The 22,235-nt window shown below is 33.3% G+C and overlaps 1 protein-coding gene across 6 annotated transcripts in view; it reads right to left on the bottom strand.

Annotated features, from left to right (window-relative positions):
- WASF1 (WASP family member 1) overlaps positions 1-22,235 on the bottom strand; it is a 71,293-nt gene that overhangs the window by 9,090 nt on the left and 39,968 nt on the right. For 5 of the 6 annotated variants that reach the window (XM_040474366.1, XM_040474367.1, XM_040474370.1 and 2 more), the window contains 2 exons: positions 9,819-9,979; positions 4,230-4,364 (listed from right to left, as the gene is read on the bottom strand). In XM_040474366.1, the coding sequence (XP_040330300.1) occupies positions 4,230-4,364; positions 9,819-9,951 (268 nt within the window). In that variant the 5' untranslated portion in view covers positions 9,952-9,979. The remainder of the gene's footprint in view (positions 1-4,229; positions 4,365-9,818; positions 9,980-22,235) is intronic. The other variant, XM_040474371.1, reaches the window with a different exon arrangement.

A 22,235-nucleotide genomic window follows, 5' to 3' on the forward strand; every position in this document is an offset into this window, starting at 1 on the left:
GTTGCATTCTTGGCTATATTGACCTCTATGCTAGCTAGACTATAAATATTATACATACGCTATAAACTTAAAACATACTTTACCATAAAGAAAATATTTTCAAGTACTGGGCAATCTATATCATCATCTATTTCACTTATCTTTTATCTCATACTATAAGAATCTCTACTTAGCTATGGGCTAAGACTAAGACTGTCTTGCACACTAGCATAAAATAACTTCATTTACTCATTTTCTTTTGACGCATGCAGCATGTTAAAATAAGAAATGTATCAAATCTTTTTCCATTTTTTTAAATGTTTATTTATTTTTGAGAGCGAGAGACAGAGTGTGAGTGGGGGAAGGGCAGAGAGAGAGAGAGAGAGACAGACAGACAGAATCTGAAGCAGGCTCCAGGCTCTGAGCTGTCAGCACAGAGCCTGATGCAGGGCTCTACCTCAAGAACCGCAAAACCATGACCTGAGCTGAAGTTGGAAGCTCAACTGATTAAGCCACCCAGGCACCCCAGAAATGTACCAAATTAGTACATTCTTAACTCTTAGGATGACTTTCTGATATTGAAAAAGTAGGTGATTCTTACATATTTAATTAATATGGCTTTTAAGTATACAGATAAATGCTTTGTGCCATAGAAGTTCTTAAACTTTTCTTTAAACAATTCGTAAACTATTCTTCTCCCTAAAACAGTATCTCTACCATCCTCACAAGTATTCACTCAGCATGAATATTCAGATCTATGGAATAGCTGGAGCAGCATGGCTCTACAATGGCCACATCATGACTACATTCCCAGCAATTTCTCTGCTGTATGATTTGTAACACACTTAAAACATCAAAATAAAATTCGGAGAAGGAAAAAAATTTTTTCTCATTATTACTAAAGAGTGATGTAAAAGATATTTAATGAATACAGGCTCTATGTGCGAGATGTTCTCAATAATTTTTATTTTATTTTTTTATTTATTCAATGAAAATAGATGTTATTATTCCATTTTAAAGATAAGAAAACCAAGACTAGGAAACATTACATAATTGGCCAAAGGCAAAATAAGCAGCAGAGTCAGATTAGAAAACCCAGACCTGTCTGCCTTTGAGACTGACCCTTTCACCCTAACAACACATGCTGTTCTCTGGCTCCCATCAGATGTGGCCTCTGTTTTCTACAATCAAAATGGACCAATTCTTGCCACTCTCCCACTCCACTTATTTACCATAAGTATATAACCAAGATGGAACCTAGTGTTTAGTCTCCCAAAATGGTCTTACTCAAGGAGAGAACATATAATGTAATAAGCACTTTTCTATCTTCAACTGCTCTCATTTACCATTTGTCTTATTAACAGGTCACTAAGACAAAGCCTTTCAGTTACCAAAACATCTGATATTTAAATAGTACTATGTAACAGTAAGTCAACACAATATTTGTAAACATAATTAAATACAATAGTATAGGTCTTTGTTTAAAAACTCATTTTTTTTACACACTTTCTAAATTATATTGGTAGTTCTCACCATTACTTAAATGATTTACTAGTAATTTGAAAACAAAAATATTAATATTACACTCTGTAATTTAAGTATTATATTCATAATATTACTTTACGTGAACTCTTACTGAGTTTAAAAATCTAGGTTAAATAGCTTTGAACACTTCTATACAATATCCCTAAAATAGTATCAAATTAAGCAATTCAGCTTTTAGATTCTGAATCCTTCTCCAATGTTCGCCATAAGCTTAAAGGAAATTATAAACAATTCTGATGGTTATTGGCACATTAAGATTTTTTTAAATACTTAAACGTATCTTTAAAGTTATTTAACTATTACGTATATTTTTGTTTTCAATTTCAATTGGAGTGCTAAGATATTTGTTAAAATTTAACAGTATTTTGAAACTGTTAATTTTTATTTCTGTTACATATATGAACTATCTCTGTATTCTTGTATTATTAGATGGCATATATTTATAACTTAAACGTTTAACTTTGAAAAGTTTGAATGTAAATGATATATTTAAAAGTATGGTCATAAAATATTTTTCACCACTAGCAATTATTTCAAGAATTTCATGAAGTGTAGTTAATACACATATACATGCTTCAAAGGATATCACTAACAAAAACCACTCACAGAATGGGGGGTAATATTTGCAAATCATGCATCTGAGAAGGGACTTAAATCAAGAACGTATACAGAATTCTTATAACTCAACAACAAAAAGAAAAATATTCTAATTTAAAAATGGGGAAAGGACCTCCAAAGAAGATACACACATGTCTGATAAGCCAGTTAAACCCTAGTTTTAAATCCTGGCTCTACTACTTCCTGCTGGATAACTTGTCTCTACATGGCTACAAGCCTTGAGAAAATGCTCAACATCATTAGTCATCAGGGAAATGCAAATACATTCTACATCATGCAGCAATATTAAAAACATGCTAAAGGAAAGAAGTCAATCACTAAAGGTCACGTACTGTATTATTCCATTCATAAGAAATGTCTAGAATAGGCAAATCCATGGGACTTGAAAATAGATTTTCTACTTGAAAGTAGATTAGTAACTGCTAGAAGCTGGGGGAAAGAGGATTTAGGGAGTAACTGCAAATGGGTATATGGTTTCTTTTTTGAGTGATGAAAATGTTCTAAAATTGATTATGGTGATAGTTGCGTTAACTGTGAATATACTAAAAACCACTGAATTGTACACTTTAATGTCAGACAGGTTCATTGTAGGGTGTATGAAATACATGTCAATAAAGCTGTTTAAGAAAAAAAAAAAAGTTCTATTTTGATAAGAAAATCATATCCAGACCTATGAACTTATATATTTGCAAGCAGTAGAAACTTAATATGACAAGTATTTACCTCTACTTATTTAGGTTTTAATTAGGTTACATAAAAAGAAGCTGGGATGAGCACTAGGTATTTTATGTAAGTGATGAATCATGGGAATCTACTCCCAAAGCCAAGAGCATACCATATACACTGTATGTTAGCTAACTTGACAAGAAGTTATATTAAAAAAAAAAAAAAAATATATATATATATATATATATATATATGTATGCATGGAAGTTGGTTCTGTCATGAAGATATCTACCATTACATTCTACTTTTTCCAGTGATATCTTCTATTATTTTTATTCAAATTTAGGTATGTTATATACCTTGTACTTATACTAAAAATGTTATTCAACAAAAAAATATTTTGAAGAAAGGGATATAAGAGATATTCTATATATATTATTTAATAATAATTCTCTAGGGAAAATAACTGTAAATTATGTTCTAAATAGTTTCATTTCTTTTTGTATAAGGAAAAAGAACCCCAAAAATCAAAAAGAGGAATTTGAGACACAACAGCATTCAATGTATTCTATCAAAGTATAAAATGTCATTTTACCACTAAAGTTTTTACCATTATGTCAGCCTGTAATGTATTGTTTTTCTTCTCTGATATCCCTGGTTTAATACTTAGTATAGAATACTTTTATCCAACATATTGGCAATTTGGGTTTTTTGGGAAATGTTCATTTAAGGTGGGGAGTAACATTCAAACAATTAGATCAGAGTTCATCAATTTAATATGCACACACAAAAGAATATTAAAAGGAATTACATTCTTAAGGAATCAAACCTAAAATTTCAAGTAATTTTCCAATAACTTATTTCTAGGACAGAAGTATACAAATAAATTATAAAGGAAAAAAGAATGGAGAAAAGGTCTGGTTAAAAATTTTAGGTCAAAAAATTGAAAGCTATTTAATATACAAAGAAAAGAGGCAAAAAAGAAAAAGAGAATAGAAAGGCCAGAAGAGTCACACTAACGGTATTTATAGATAATTACAACAGGTACATCAAAGGTCATCGGTAAAAAAGACTTGTGATAAATTTGTGTTTAATACTGTTTTTATTTTTATTTATTTTTTTTTTAATTTTTTTTTTCAACGTTTATTTATTTTTGGGACAGAGAGAGACAGAGCATGAACAGCGGAGGGGCAGAGAGAGAGGGAGACACAGAATCGGAAACAGGCTCCAGGTTCTGAGCCATCAGCCCAGAGCCTGACGCGGGGCTCGAACTCACGGACCGCGAGATCGTGACCTGGCTGAAGTCGGACGCTTAACCGACTGCGCCACCCAGGCGCCCCAATACTGTTTTTAAATATATTGCTCATCTCACCAAACTCAAAATATATATGTGACAGAAAATATAATATGAATAAACTTACATTCTTCTTCCTTAGGGTCAAGCTGTGTAACACTAACAGATAAACGGTCCACACGTTCTTGCAATGAGTTAACTCTGAAGGAAAAACTATGTGCCTCATTGAACAATTCTCCAAATATATCTTCAGCATACTTACCTAGGCAAAAATGAAACATATACCATAAATTTAATGTGATGAGAGATAAATATCAAACAATTTAACATTTAAAAGTGCTATCCTAATGAATTTGACATTTATTTGGAACTAGTTTATACAACCCTAGCCTAAAAGTAAATGAATTGAGACAAAGTGATAAAACATAAACCCTGGGAAATCTGGTTTTAAACACTAGTTCTACCACATCCTGCTACGTGACTTATGCCTAAAATGCAAATACTCTACCTGCTTTATCCGTATCTACCCATCTGGTGAGGGTTAGAGAACGCTATGATGAAAAAGTACATACAAATAATATATCTTTTAAATCAGTGTTCATAAATAAACTCTACACTAGAATTGAATTTCAGGCCAACTGACAGAATCTAAGAGTCTTCATAAGCCCAGCAGAAGACCAGTCTCAGATATGCCCAAAACGTACATTCTGAAAATTTGTGAGATATTTTATATTTTCATGTTCTATCTAGTTTCTTAAAAAAATAATCCTAAATCTAAAATTGCTGTATTTTCTCTAGTCATATAAATTTCTATTACTGAAAAGAATAAGAGAAAATACTCCTATTATAAAAGGAGAAAAAAACAGAAATTTCTATCTAGTAAGTAAGCCAGGGAGAAGTTTAGGCAATCTATAATGAAAAATATTCAGTGTATTTAGAACATATAAAGTAATGCATACTTACAATATAAAGATGAGTCAATTACTATGTACACCTTTGAATAAAAAAAATTGACAGTCTTGCTAAATTAAGACATTTTAGACCCAAGCATACCGTATAGGTTAAGTCTAGCTCCATAGTAAACTCTTTTCAGACAGTTCCTGAGACAGAGGTAATTAATATTTATTAAAAGAATTCACTAATCTCACTAGTTTATATTTGAATAATATTGCATTTATTCCAAGGTATTCAATATAATATCTGTTAAATCAACAAGCATTTAATGAGAGCTCACCCTGTACCTTTTTTTCAAAGTATTGAAATATAATATCTGTTAAATCAACATTTAATGAGAGCTCACCTTGTGCCAGGCAGGTGTATGACCTACCGAAGGCACCAAAAAGTAAAACATAAAATTCCTGGCCTAGAAGATTCTATGGTCTTTAAGAAAAAAAATCAGAACTTCAATCTCTCTATATTAAATTAAGAACTTTAATGTTTCTATAAAAGTATAAAAATGAATAGTTTTGTATATATTCATTTACTCACATATATCTTTAAACCAAATAGACTGAAAATGTCTTATGTGCCAGACCTTGTACCAGACCCTGGAGATATAAAAATGATTGAAGAAGGTCTCTGCCATTGATGAGTTTTGAACAAGAGGGAGAAACAGACATCTAAACAAATATGAAAAGCAATTTAATAAATAAGTTCAAATCTTTGTTCCATTCACTTTGAGACCTTGGTATCAATTTCCTCACACCTGTAAAATAGGGATAAAAATATCTGCTTCAAAAAGAATTTATAAGGAAAGGAGACACAGTGAACAAAGGACCTGGCAGAGTTCCACGTACAGGGTAGGAGGTCAACAATAGGCAGCTCTTACTATATACAAGGTAAGAGCCACAGAACACAAATCAGGTAAGATGCACCTAATTTTGAATGTGGGATGGTGTCTGAGATGCTTCCAGAGACAGTTTCTCTGGCAGATAAGGAAAGCATCCCAACTGTAAGAAAGGGCAGGTATAAAGCCATTCATTTTTTTCAACAAACATTAAGGATACAAAGGCTAGGAACAGAAGAGACAATTTCATCCCTAAAAGAGCTTAGTTTAATACAAGGATCCTTCATTTAAACCAATGGAAATTATACAGATTTTTTAAAAATATATTTGCATTTTTCTAAAGAGAGAGCCCACAGTTTTTCAACAGATTTTTAAGTAAGAGTCTATGCTCCTCCCCATTACGGGTTTAAGTGCTAATGTATCAGTGGATAAAATAAACATCCCATCTGTTCTCTTTTCACATCCTTTCTTACTTTCCACATCTACCTCCTTTTCTTCGAGGTGAAAGGAATAAAATTTGCAATGTAAAACTGACTGGGCATGTATATGAATTTGAACTAAGCTTAGAAGTATTATACTACTTACCTATTTAAGAACCTACTTGGTTTCCTTACCACTTATCATCTATGATGTTAAAACTAAATCTTCTCAACTAAAATTCTCTGTCTTCCAAAATCAGTGTCCACCATACATAGCATCCCACATCACCTGTCCCTTTAATCCCCCTAACATTTTTATTTTTGCCTCTATTCATTTGCCTAATTCTTCATGCAAGCTAAAAATGCCTTCCTTCCTCATTCCTCTCCATTTTCCAAATTCTTTTGTTCCTTAAAGGCCCAATTCAATTCACATTTCATTCAGCAAGTCTCCTCTAATGACTTCACCTTATGCTTATCTCTCTTTTCTCAGTTCCTATAATCTAAAACTCATGATTTTAATTATATACATGATCACACCGTTCAGAATAACTTCAGTACTTATCATACTCAACTCTTCAATTCAAATGGGGTATACTCTTCAGACAAGAACCTTGTAGCTTTATCACACAGCAAAGTATTCAGTGTTATCTGTCATTGTCTGTGTTTCTAATTAGTCTTATCAAGCCAATCTATTTATCCTCCCTCCTACTTGCTATCTATCTGTCAAATTTAGGCTCTATCAACTCATCTTGGTAGCATGAACTGGCTGTATTCAACAGAAGAATGGCCTTGGGAAAAGAGAATGGTAAAAGATTCCTCAGGTAATTAGAGTCCCAATGGTCATTAAGTAAAACAATAAGAAGATGGGAAAGAATTTTAGTATAACAGAAGAAATTTATAGAAAGTGAATTCTATGTCTTCAGTAATTATATATTATCTTTTATAAATTGTGTTCTACTAGGGAAAACATTTTGTGGGGAAGAAGTCAGGAGGATGTCCCCTAAGCCACGGCCAAGCTCTGCAGTTTACCTTTATTGCTGCGTTCTGTTAACGCTTTTGGTTAAGTGAACACCTCAATGACCCAGAACCATTTTGGATAGCCAAGTTTACTAGGTAATTCAGAGATTATTTAATGAACTAATTACTTTAACTATTTTGGATGAATGCTGATGTAAAATCTATTCTAAGCTTCCCTGTCTTAAGTAGAAATACAAAATTAAACATAATTTAACCTTTTCTTGAGAACTTAGTGATGATTCTGAAATCAAAATGTTCTAAGCTAGAAAGCAGCCTTGAGATGTGTAAGAATATCTGCTTCTACGTGAAAGGGCCTCTTTCTGGTTTTTATATTGCTTCTCTCCTTACGTCACTTCTTCCTTTGCTGTAAAGGACTTCTTTTGGCTGGCTTAGGTAATACCTGCTTCTATTTTTATCTCCCCAATACCTCCTCTTTTAATGCTCTGAAGCATAAATGTTTGGGAACCAGATCACCAAACCTGTATGAACTAGCTAAGTAAGTGTAAACAGGCTCTGAGAGAAGGATCAATTGATTATTTTATGTGCATAATCTTTAGTGCATGGGCTTGTTTATTTTGGGTACCTAGGGGCCTTTTAAATTTAATTCTACATGCCCAAATATGTCAAGTGGGAAAGCCGCCAGAGAGGTTAATTCCAGGGCAGTAAACTATTGCTATACCTTGCTACAGTATTTTATGGTTTTTCTTGTTTTTGAATCTCTACAAACTGCTTAGAAAATGTCTACAATGGTCTCTTGATTCCAAACGTGAAGCACCGAAAACCTAATTTAGTTATATTTTTACAAAGTATTTCTATTTTTGGAGCTTGGCTACAATATGACCACATGCTTGTTGATAGATGATGTTTATAGGAACTATACCAGACTTGAATACTCCTTACATCTTCATCTTTAGGTTATATACAAAACGGGTTAGTACAGAAATGAACACTCTTAATCATTATATTAGTTCTTATTGGGAATATACCTAAAACAACACGCCTGTAGTAGATCCAAAATTCATTTTAAGAAATACTTTAACTAAATTTGTTAATGTCATTTCTACGCTCTTAATATATATTTTAATATTAACTGATGTACTCATGTACACATAGTAATACAAATGTTATATGAAGTCATGTTACGTTAGATTCAATTAGTGATAGGTCAAAAAAAAAAAAAGGTCAGCAAATGTCTTTTAAAAAGTAAGATTAACCATTATTAATATCTAGGACTCTTCTTTTGACTTGTCTCAAAAGTATATTCTATATTGACTTTCCCAAGAAAGAAACAGGTAAACCATGTTAGTGATTCACTGTCAGTAACTAACCTGAAAAAATAACCACCAAAAGGGGGAAAGAATATACTTAAATTCAAACAAACATCCTTTTATTTTTAAAACTATTTCATAGGCAATGTAGAAATTTAGTGCTCTCACCAAGAGCATTCAAATGTAATTTTTATGTTGCTCTAGTTACATATGTGTATGTCCAAATGCTCTCACTTGAAACAAAATAGATTAACAACTTCTCTTTATCTTGTTCTCAATTATAAAAAGAAAAGAACAAAAGTTAAAAGGAAGAGTCAATCTTCCCTATAAGTATAATCTACATGGGTAGGTATGGCTAAGACATATCTAGGACCACTTAGAGAATACATCCAGGCCAAGAACATCTTGTTTTATCTTTAAAATGAAATATTAAAAAATGAAATATAAATGTCTTAATAAATAGCTAAGCCATCAATTCACAAGACAGATTTTAAATTTTCTAACATTAAATTTAGAATAATAGGAAAGAATTTGTTTAATTCCTTAATTTAGTAGCTCTGTTCTACAATCTTGTGATAGAAACACATTGCCTGTCTCATCCTCCTCTTCCTGTCCCTTCTGTTGGCCTTTACTATCTGGCCAATCTGCTCACCTTTTGTCTGTCTGTCAGAAGCCAGGTTCACTTACTATTTTCACATCATGCTGCATGTAAGACCCTTGACTGATATCTTAATGTCCTTTAGACAACTCACTTGACTAACCTAATCCTCTAACTAGTAACTACCCCATACCTTTTACTTTTAGATATTTGAGAATATATAAATACTTCCCTAGACTACATATAAAGAAAGAGATACTAGTGTCCTAAAACACAAATTGAAGCCACTAAAAAAGTAATAGTGATAACGAGCAAGCAAAAGTAAAACCCTTGCCTAACCTTTCATAGATCAAATCATACTTTAAAAACAATTTCAGTAATTCTTATCCATCATGTGATGCCATTCCTAAAATTCTGTCCTTACTTCTCTTTCCCAGAGGAAACATGCAGAGAATAAATTATTCTAAGATTCATTATTTTATTTAAAATGACTGCATTTTCCAAGATAATTTTATACTCTTCTCATCAAATATCTCCCCAAATTAATCACAAGGACATCTTCTTAATACTCTAAAGCTTAACATTCTGGTTTGCAAAAAATATTTTTCACTGATATAGAAATACTTACTTAGGCTACTTAGTTGTCTAATTATATTTGCCAAGGAAATATTGGTTACACATTCTAGTTCATTCTTAATGCCTCTAGGCAGTGCTGTGTGGCACAAGTGCCTAGGATCAATGTTTCTTTTCACTAATGGCATCTTGAGATCAACCTCTGTGCCAGTTCACCTGTAGGAAATCAAACAATAAATTAACATTATTCAATTGCACCCAATACAGAGTAAGACCTCCCCTTTCACGTTTAATAATAAAATATTTGCTAGTATGAAAACAATGAAAATGGAGTTACTGACTAAATGAATCAAAACTTATTTATTATTTTTAATTATTAGAATGTCAACATTATATAAAAATTGAAAAAAACTTTCAAAGTCAGTTGCTTCATAACGAATTCATAATCACCGTTACTATTATTCTCCAGTTTAAAACCACTGTTTTTACTACAACTAGGGGTTTTGTTTTAGAGAAACAGCGTGAAAGATCTTCTCTAAGGAAGTGCCTAAGAGGATTAAGGAAGCTGGAAGAATAGTATCAAATTTACACTTCCACGTAAAATGTTATCAGGGGTTCAATGGCTCAGAGATCAAACAGTCCAACTAGTCCTACATCTTCAATTTCATCAACACTGACCAGATCTTTAATTGTTCAAATAGTTCAGCCTTCTAATTATAGGCAGCCCTTACTTCCCAGGCCTCCCATCTGCACAAATTTCAGCTATCATAAGTTTAGTTCAATAATACCAGTCTCCAACAACACGGTTCCAATTTCACTTTCCACACTATATTAACTACAACTGCATAAATACAAACTTCTTTGCTAGCACTTTAGTCTACAAAGCACTATGTTCATAAGAGAGGTATATCATGATCAGTGACTCATCACTTCTTTCCAAAGTTGGTTGGTGCCTAATCATTCGATTCGCCTGCCTAAAGACAGAAAAACATGTAGCTGGGTTACCTTCTTGCCTCCTAAACCCATATGAAATTTTACAAAATGGGTAACTAAAAGAGTGAATTAGCCAACAAAGATAAAAGTGCAACAAAGAAATGAAAAATGATAAAGATGAAAGTGAAACTGGACTCAAATGTAAATGGAATAATAGAAGAAATAGCTAATTGTGGGAACCTTGCCATTATTACTGTTTGAGAGACTCCAGATATGCAGTCAGAAGAATTTAGTGAAGGCAAACTTAATGACATAAATGAGGAAAGTGGCTGTGACAATAATGAAGATATCCCTGGGGAAGTGATGCCAGCAAAAAATTTCACATTAAAGAAACTCTTGGAGGTATTTCCCGATATTGAAAATGCAAAAGTAAAATGCTGGAAGCTGATCCAGATGGACAATTTGCCAAGGCACAGAAAAGATGCTCACTCTGCTAGATCTGCTATTCTAACTTATTATACAAGGAGATGGCAAAGCACTGTTCAAGCTACTCTTGGTAAGTTTTTTACAAAGAATAAAACAATTCTAATTTTTTTTAGTATATTACATTGTAATAAACTAGTATTAGTTTTACTATTTTTTTCATTTCTCTCTGTTTATAACCAACACAGGACAGTTTTTAATGTCTTGACAAAATTTTTAAAGATCATGGAACAACTGTAATTTTTCCCATTGATTGTTAATGTCACTATGTGTGGTTTTAGTTTGTATGATCATTCTTTTGGTCCCACACTACCATACAAGTGAGGGCTACATGTACCTACCACTGATAAATAATGGTTATGAAGAAAGTTGTTTTAAAATATTATCCTCATCTCAAAAAAGGGTGGATGGCTTTTGTTGTGATTAAAATAGTGCTTTTAGGTAACATTCAAAAGCGTTTTGGAGAGAAAAACTCTCTTCCTCATCCTTCTACTTCAGTTCCAATATTAGATTCTTTTTCTTATTTCTTGGTGATTCTAATGGTCACTTTTGTAACTCACCTATAAAAATCTTGGTGGCAAAAAGTAAAATAAAGTCTAACAATTTCATCTCTTAAATACTGAGCAAACTGCCTACTTGATGTTTTAGAGAGTTCCCAACACTATCTTTAATGTAGAAATCCTTTATCATACTGGGAAAGGGTGAAAAAGTCCTAAATGCTAAAAGGTATAATTTAATTAGCAAGCAAAATTAAAATTGAATTCATTTCAGCATTTTTAAATATTGCAAATGATACATTTTCTGTTTAAAAACATTAAAAATAACTGGGACATCTGGTGGCTCAGTTGGTTAAGCATCTGACTTCTGCTCAGGTCATGATCTCACTCGTAAGTTTGAGCCCCATATTGGGCTGTCTGCTGTCAGTGTAGAGCCCGCTTTGGGTCCTCTGTCCCCCCTCTCTCTGCCCCTCCCCCCTGCTCCTGCTTTCTCTCAAAAATAAATATTAAAAACAATTAAAAAATACTACACAGAATGAACCAATTACATATACTTTAACATCTTTTAATCCACCGTTGACTAACTTGCCTATTTAAGGGTGGAAAACATTTATTTAATAAAGAAGCTAAAGTATATTGTGCTAAGACATGAAATAACTAATTCTAATAATTGTTAATCTGTTTTCTTAGGTCACAACTAAAAATACTATCATAGAAAACAAAAATTTTCCAACTATTATATAACCCATGTGGTTATAAAAATAATTGTTTGCCAGCAATGTAAAAAACTAAAATAATTCCTAGGTTTCTTCACCATTTTCTTGGGTTCTTAGCTTAAAATTAAACTTTCAGTTACTGAAGCAAACATCAAGAGACTGAGAGCATGCAAACTAAAGTCTATATCCCTTAGAGATTTTTAAATTATTCTTTAACATAATCCAGCTAAAATTTCAATAAATTTGTTTCTTAATTTAAATAATATTTTTATGGGCTTAACTTTAAATCCTGGTGTAAATGTTAAAATTAAAAATAAAATTAGCTACAATACAAGACATCATATTTATTAAACTAGCATATTAGAAACCCTCTTTCAGAGGAGTAAAGAAAATGAAACATATTAAAATTTAACAGCAAAATTTTGGCAGAATTCTAATTAAAATTATATTTTGGCAACTATTATAATATCAATATGTTCTCTAAGTTATTTCAAGAATGTCTTCTGTTGACTCGGATCAAGACTATATCTATATCTATCTAAAAGTATAAAGTGGGACGCCTCAGTGGCTCAGTTGGTTGAGCTCTCGACTCTTGATTTGGACTCAGGTCATCATCCCAGGGTTGTGGGCTTGAGCGCCATATTGGGCTACATGCTGAGCATGGAGCTTGCTTAAGATTCTCTCTCTCTCTCTCTCTCTCTCTCTCTCTCTCTCTTCCTCTGCCCCTCTCTTTCCCACTCCCACTCTCTCTCTCCAATCAGTCAAGCAAGCAATACATAAAGTGTTAAAAAATAACCCAAGATCAGACATAATAGTGATTTTATGGTTCTGGAAATCAGAAAAATACGTTATCTAAATTCTCCTTTTCAGAACTCAAAAATGGTCTGTAAATTTTATTTAAAATGTTTAAAGTATTCCTTTATTTAACAATTTCAGGAAACATAAAATAGTTGCTTTTAAAAAACTGCCATAAGATAACTGTAGTTACTAATTGCCTCATGGGTTATATAAAGAACATAAGAATGACGAGTATTCTATTATGCCATTGATGACAAATGATTAATTCCTTACACTCACACATTGATGAAACAACTAACCTATAATCATTTAAGGGTATTTCTGTATTTATAAAATGGCATTAATATTAAATAAGGAAAATTTTATGTTAAATTATAGAAATACAATTTTCAATTTTTATAAGAACACTTTTCAAACTAAAGGATTATATTATGTGACCTAAGAGAACAGGTTAGAATAAAACAACTATTCTAATAAAAACAAATTTCAGTATTCTAAATACAAATTTCAGAAATTTAAGGGAGCAAATGATTAAAAAAGTATTTTTTAATGTTTATTTATTTTTGAGAGAGACAGAGCACGAGCTGGGGAGGGGCAGAGAGAGAGGCAGACACAGAATCTGAAGCAGGCTCCAGACTCTGAGCTGTCAGGACAGAGCCTGATGCGGGACTTGAACCCACAAAGTGTAAGATCATTACCTGAGCCGAAGTCAGACACTTAACCCACTAAGCCACGCAGGTGCCCGGGGAGCAAATGACTTTTAACAAATGTCCTACCTCCCTAACATTAGAAACTACTTAATTATGTGTAACAGAACAATTAAATAATTTGAGCACAAGTATGTTTAAATAGAGATATGTTTTCATGGAAATAGTTTTTCCAATAAAGTTCTATGCAAATGACAAAATACTTTATAATTCTTACAGACACAACGGATTAAAATATAAAACATTTTTGAAATATGAATGCATAAAATAGTTCCACATTAACAAATTTATCAAATCTAATTAAAAATACTTGTTCCAAGTATGTAAAACCATGGGTCTTTAAATAAAGTGATTTAAAATATATAAAAAAGGATGTTTAAAAGTATATCAAAAACAGAATTTTTATAACTTACCTTTTCTCCCAATCTACAATGTATATATCCCAAACTGTTTATTATAAATACACTGAAATAGAAAGTAACTGAACTGAACTTACCCATGAAACAATAGGATCATATAAAAATAACATATCTCCCTTTTGTTATGAGGTAAACTTGAAGATTACTAACCATAAATTTCAAAAATTCTATATACAAAGACATGACAAAGCCAAATTGGGCATTCACAGGATTACTCATGCTGAAGATCTCTAGTTATTTGATTGCTTTGAAATGTTCTGGCCCTAGTTAAAGAATTTGTCCTAAAAACAGTGCTATCTTTACCAAAAATAAATAAATTGGTAGATAATTATATATTTCATCTTAAGTTACAATAACAAAGTATTAAATTTTGATAGGCTAAGGTTGAAAAGAAATGAAGAAATGAGCTACATACTCTGCAATTCATTATGGACATTACTGTTAGGCCCAAGAAGAAAACTGGAGGCTAATGAAATAATAAATAGTATTACACACCTATAGAGCAGAAATGAGATTCAGGATAGTTAACTAAGTAATAAGATTCACTAGATAGTAGTAATTATGTGATTCCATGTCATTTTCAATGAAAAAAATATATTTAAATTAATACAACCACCACAGACACTTACTCAACAAATCATTATACAAATATAATATTGCTCCAAGGTTATTTTTGGTGGTTTAAGAGATGTTAATTTGAAATTTGAGGTATGTAAACCACAAATGCTGATTAAACTATATGAAAAGATCAAGTGTTCTTTATACTATTAAAAAGTTAATACTTCTAAAAACAATAATTACCTATCAAATATGTTGTACTTTATATGAGAAATTACACTATTGATACACTGCCATCATCCATTCATCTAGCCGTTCATTTACTAAATACCAATGACTCAAGCATTGTGCCAAGTGCTAAAGAAAAAGGCATGTGTAAAACCAGTCTCCCGTGGATTAGCTAGAATCAAGTATCTAATTAGACTTATGATAACTGCAATGAAGTACAAGTACTAGGCACTATAAATAGATCTATTTCCTTAAGGAAATGATATTTAAATTGAGACCAATGGGATTATTAGGAGTCAGCTAGCTAGGCTGGAAGAATCGAAGCATGTGTGTTTTGTGTGTGTGTGTGTGTGTGTGTGTGTGTGTGTGTGTGTGTGTGTTGTGTGCGTTTTCATTCTAAATTAGAAGGTGCATTATACGTACAGGCTCTCAACTAGGAAGGGGCTTGATGCACCTGCACAATATGGTACCAGTCCAGTAGACAGGAGTGTAGTGAACAGAGACTAAGAGTCAGCAGGGGATCCGATCAAGTAGGACCTTGATGGTTATGGTGAAGATTGTCCAGATTATTCTAATGGGAGAGCATTCAAGGATTTAAAGGAAAAGAGTACCAAGATCAGAAATCGCCGTTCATTCTAACTGCTCTATGGATACTTGGTGGGGAGGGGAGCAATGGCAGAATAAATGCAGGTGGGCCAATTAGAAGATTAAGTTAGAAGATGACTGAAATAGTCCAGGTGACAGAGATGGTAGTCATTTGGACTAGGTGATGGTAATCTAATTTTTTTTAACATTTATTTATTATAGAGAGACAGAGTGAGACAGAGCACGAGCATGGGAAGGGCAGAGAGAGGAGGAGACACAGAATCTGAAGCAGGCTCCAGGCTCTGAGCTGTCAGCACATAGCCTGACACAGGGCTCAAAGCCACAAACCACGAGATCATGACCTGAGCCAAAGTCGGATGCTTAACCGACTGAGCCACCCAGGTGCCCCTGGACTAGGTGATGGTAATCTAGAAGCACGTCCGTTCAATATATATCCTGAAGGCTGAATCAATAAGACTGATGATGGATTAGACATAGGAGTGAGGTCCAAATTTGTGGCATAAGAAACTTTCTGTGGTCAGCCAAAAACTAAAAGTGATTTCTGAAGCAGACCTATTACATCAATATATTATTCCTATCCATAAAATCTATGGGATTAGGAATGGATTTATGACCAACAATAGTAATATTTACAACCAGGTATCTGGGATCATAGAGAGAATAACTTACTGATATTTGGAGCAGAGCATTAGCCAAAATTGGTCATCAAGGAGATGAAAGAGCATTTAGTGGCTTTCTTCTTTCCTTTTACTTTTATTTTTTCCTTATATTTCATTATTCTCCTATATGATACATGCCTACTTTATCTATTTTAGCCCCAGAGGAGCAATTTTGTTCCTCTTTTTTTATTTTTATTTTTTCCTTATATTTCATTATTCTCCTATATGATACATGCCTACTTTATCTATTTTAGCCCCAGAGGAGCAATTTTGTTCCTCCTAACTCCTTTGTTCCCCCCACATTGTTCCTAGTCTCTATAACCTCCCTGTAACCTGAGTTCACTTGACTTCTAGACTACAGCGCCAGAGTGAACACAATATTCCTAGCATTTCACCTTCTAATGTCCCCAGCCAAATGAAATGTCCAGTCATCTTCTTCCTGGAGGGAACAGCATGGCAAAAATGTGTATCAACATTACTAAACATTCTCCAATGTTTAACTGTACCTTTCTTTTCATGTGTACAAAAACTCAAAATGCATGGTGACCACTGACAATGGCAATAACCACACTATTTTGTGGAACTGTGCATTCATTATGAGACAAATTTCATGTCTCTTTTGTTGAAATTTACAACTCAAATGAGAGTTTAAAAGACCTCCTTAAGTATCTTAAGGCTAACAGTGAAGTGGCATACAGTATAAGAGAAATTTTAAGGTTTACACACCAAAAAGTTAGTAATATAGCACTTTTTTGGAGGAGAAAAAAGTATTTCAGATCCCTGATAGTAACTTATTTTGAATATGTTACTTAGCAGTATACAGATATAAAATCAAATGTAAATCCTTATGCTTATAACCCCTTACATAACTAGAAAGCCAAAACAGATTTAAAATTAAATACAAAAATACAAAACCAATAAAATTCAAAATAATAGTATTGAATATGATAAAAATCACATTGCTTGCTATATGAATTTTGTACTGACTGCTCCAAAAATCTGCTTTATTTTGTTCATGCCTATCCTACCATGTAACGGCCTTTTCTTTACTTGAACTACTGTGAAATTTTATGCATATGTTACCTATTTGACACTATTTAGGCTTTCCTATGTTCAAATACAACATTTAGGTGCCACTGTGTTCCTATAGTATCCAGGATATACTGAAACAATTAAAGTTTTACTATGTGGCACCACAGTTATGCTAAACACAATCCTAAACAGAGATAACCAAAACTTCTTCCCAGGACTCATTATAAAGTAGACATGTAAATGATTCAGAATATGCTTTCATTAAGTCCTTTTGAAATAAAGGATTTTTAAAACAAAACAAATAAATAAACAAACAAAAAGCAGAATCAGACCTATAAATACAGAGAGCAAACTGATGGTTTCCAGATAGGAGAGAAGTGGAGGGATGGGCAGAATGGGTGAAGGGGAGTGGGAGATACAGGCTTCCAGTTATGGAATGAAAATGTCATGAGAACAAAAGGTACAGCACAGGGAGTATAGTCAATGATATTGTAATAGCATTGTATATTGACAGATGGTAACTACACTTGTGGTAAGCACAGCATTACATAAAGAGATACTGAATCACTATATTGTACACCTGTGTCAACTAGACTCAAATTTTAAAAAATTTAAATAAAATGAAGAATTTTAAAAAATTTAAAAATCACATAGAAAACATACAAATATCCAAAATTATGTCCAGGCCAAGCCAAAGATATCACTCAAGGAGGTGGAATGAGTTGTTCAAAAGACAGGGTTAGGAACAGAACCTATTTGTGTATATGTGTGTTTTACCAAACACTGTTGCTTCTTTCATATTAAGATGTATTTATACAATGTGAACTTTAAAAAACCATTCTAACAATTCACTATTCAGGGACTGAGCAAAATTTCACTTAAGAGGAGAATCAAAAATGATTCTTTCACAAACCAAAACAGATGAACATACATTTTTAAAAAGTAGAAAAGTATATCAGTTATCACAGATGATAACAAGCCCACCAACAGTCTCCTTCTGCACCTGATTTATGCCAAAATATGGAAATTTTTACCCCCTCATCTTTCTTTCAAGTTCTTTCTTCTTCTATCTCTACATTCGTATTTCCAAATACTGACTCTTGGGGCGCCTGGGTGGCGCAGTCGGTTAAGCGTCCGACTTCAACCAGGTCACGATCTCGCGGTCCGTGAGTTCGAGCCCCGCGTCAGGCTCTGGGCTGATGGCTCAGAGCCTGGAGCCTGTTTCCGATTCTGTGTCTCCCTCTCTCTCTGCCCCTCCCCCGTTCATGCTCTGTCTCTCTCTGTCCCAAAAATAAATAAAAACGTTGAAAAAAAAAATTCAAATACTGACTCTTTATTTTTGGATGTCCCCATGAATAAAACCAATAAGTCAATGAGCCCTGAACTAAAGTCATTATTTTTCCCTAGCAAAAACCTAGCTCAATATTTCTTATATTAGCTAACAGCTCCATCAAAGTACAGCCTATTAGAATCTTCTTGGACTCCTTTCAATCTTACCATACCTATCTGTACAAGAATATCTATTCAGTTCCTAGCAGAAGACCTGTTGGTATCAAACTGTTGGTATTTTCCTTAAAAGTTTTGAAAATATTGATAATCTTCCAAAATTCTGGACAAATTTATATTTCCACATCCTCACGATCACATGGGCTTTCCAATGCCCATGTTATATACTCTACAAGATACACCATAATTTATTTGACACTCCCCTAATGCTGGACATTTTGGCTACTTCCAAATTTTTATAATAATAATACTGGATAACCTTACATTATATAAATCTTTATAGCAGTTCCTGGTTATTTTCTTGGAGTATTAAAAATTCAAGATCCTTGAAATATTTATTTCCTAATTGCTTCCAGTAACATTATTTCATTTTCATTTTTACCATACATGAGGATATTTTAATGCTTTCTCAGCTCCATTATTTACTATCTAGGAGACCTCTTATATTTCAATTTCCTCACCTTAAAATAAGGAAAATAACACCACCTAACTCAAGGGTATTTTATGTAGGTTAAAATGGTTGTTAAATGCAGAGTTTTTAGAAAAGTCCTTGGCACTCCTGGACAACCAATGGCTCAAAGACGAAATTAAAAGGGAAATCAGAAAATACCTGGAGACAAACAAAAATACAAACACAACATACCAAAACTTACGAGACGCAGCAAAAGCAGTTCTTGGAGTCTTATAGTGATTAATGCCTACATTAAGAAAAAAGAAAGATTCCACATAAACAACCTTAATATACACTTCAAGGAATTAAAGAAAGAATAAACTAAGCCCAAAGTTAGCAGAAGGAAGGAAGTAATAAAGTTCAGAGCAGAAATAAATGAAATAGAGACTAGGAGACAATAGAAAAAAAAGTCCATGAAATTAAGAGTTGGTTTTTGAAAAGATAAAGAAAATTGACAAATCTGTAGCTGGACTAACTAAGAAAAAAAAGGAGAAGACTCAAATACACAAAATCATGGCGTGCCTTGGTAGCTCAGTCGGTTAAGCGTCCTACTTCAGCTCAGGTCATGATCTGATGGCTCCTGAGTTCAAGCTCCACATCAGGCTTTGTGCTGACAACTCAGAGCCTGGAGCCTGCTTCGGATTCTGTGTCTCTGTCTCTCTCTGACCTTCCCCAGCCTGAGTGCATGCTCTCTCTCTCTCAAAAATAAACATTAAAAAAATTATCAAATAAACATTAAAAAATTTTTCAAATAAACAAAATCGTAACTGAATGAGGAGACATCACAATTAACATCAGAAATACAAAGGTTCATAAGCAGCTACTATGAACAATTATATATCAACAAATTAGATAACCTATTAAAAAGTGGATAAATTCCTAGAAATATACAACCTACCATGACATTGTTATGAAGAAATAGAAAATACGAACAGACCGATAATGAGTAAGGAGATCAAGTCAGTAATCAAAAACCTCTCAACAAAGAAAAGCCCAGGACCAGATGGTTTCACTGGTGATTTCTATCAAACATTTAAAGAAGAATTAAAGCCAGTCCTTCTCAAACTCTTCCAAAATATTGAAGAGTAAAGAACACTCTCAAACTCATTTTATGAGGCCAGCATTACTTTGATACCAAAGCCAAATAAAGAGACTACAAGAAAACTACAGGCCAATCCCCAATGAATACAGATGCAAAACTCAGAATACTAGCAAACCAAATTCAACTGCACTTTAAAAGGATCATATACCAGGGCACCTGGGTGGCTCAGTCAGTTAAGCTTCTGACTTCGGCTCAGGTCATGATCTCACGGTCTGTGAGTTTGGGCCCTGCATCGGGCTCTGTGCTGACACCTCAGAGCCTGGAGCCTGTTTCGAATTCTGTGTCTCCCCCTTTCTCCCTGCCCCTCCCCTGCTCATACTCTGTCTCTTTTGCTCTCAAAAATAAATAAAACATAAAAAAATTTTTTCAAAGGATCATATACCATGATCAATGGGATTTAACCCTGAGATGCATGGATGGTTTGAACTACCATCATTGGTAGTTCAATCAACAAATGCGATTCACCACATTCACAAAATGAAAGACAACATATGACCATCTTAACAGATGCAGAAAAAGCACGTGACAAAATTCAACATGCTTTCATGATAAAGCTTTCAAAAATTGGATACAGAAGAAATATACCTCAACATATTAAGGGCCAGATAGTATTAGCTTTATTTACATAAAGCCCACAATTATTATCAATACTGAAGAGTAAAAAGCTAAATGCTTTCCTCTAAGATTATGAACAACACAAGAGTGCCCACTCTTATGATTTATATTCAACATAGTATAGGAAGTCCTGGCCAGAGCAATTAAGAAAAAAAAAAAAAAAGTAAAGAAGTAAAGCTGTATCTATATGAAGATGACATATTATAACTAGAAAACCCTAAAGATTATCCAAACACACTGTTATAACTTACAAATTCAGTAAAGTTGCAGACCATAAAATCAATATAAAAAAAAATCAGTTGTATTTCTATGTAGAAACAACAAACCAGCTGAAAAAGAAATAAAGAAAACAATCCAATTTCCAATAGCATCAAAGCCAAAAAATACCTAGGAATAAATTTAGCCAAGGAGGTGAAAGATCTGTACAATGAAAACCGTAAGACACTGATGAGAGAAACTGAAGAAGTTCCACAAATAATGGAACTATATAGATTCAATGCAATCCCTATCAAAATTCTAATGGCATTTTTCACAGAAATAGAAAAAACAACCTTAAAATTTGTATGAAGCCACAAAAGACCCCAACAGCCAAAGCAATCTTGAGGAAGAACAAAGATGGAAGCATCACACTTTCTGATTTTAAACACTATGAAGCAATAATAATTAAAACATGTATAATACTGGCATAAAAATAAACACATAGGTCAATGGAACAGAAGTGAGAGCCAAATAAACCAATGCATATATGGTCAATTAATATTTGACAAGGGAGCCAAGAATCCTCAGTGGGGAAAAGATAGTCCTTTCAATGAAGAGTGATGGGAAAACTGGATATTCACATGCAAAATTGTAAAATTGGACCCCCAACTTACAGCACTCACAAAACTAACTCAAAACGTATTAAAGACTTAAATTTAAAAACTAAAACCATAGTAGCACCTGGGTGGCTCAGTTGGTTAAGCATGTGACTTTGGCTCAGGTTGTGATCTCACAGTTCATGAGTTCAAGTCCTGCTTTGGGTGAGCAGTACCCTGCTTCCAGTGAACACAAGCCCCACTTTCAGTGAGCCCCACTTCTCTCTCTCTCTCTCTCTCTCTCTCCCCCCCGCCTTTCTGTCTCTCTGCCACTTATGGGATTCTTCTCTCCGCCCTCATTCACTTGT

This window comes from Herpailurus yagouaroundi, unplaced genomic scaffold, assembly GCF_014898765.1.
Source record: "Herpailurus yagouaroundi ecotype Mexico unplaced genomic scaffold, PumYag 139, whole genome shotgun sequence".
NCBI classification, from domain to species: domain Eukaryota; kingdom Metazoa; phylum Chordata; class Mammalia; order Carnivora; family Felidae; genus Herpailurus; species Herpailurus yagouaroundi.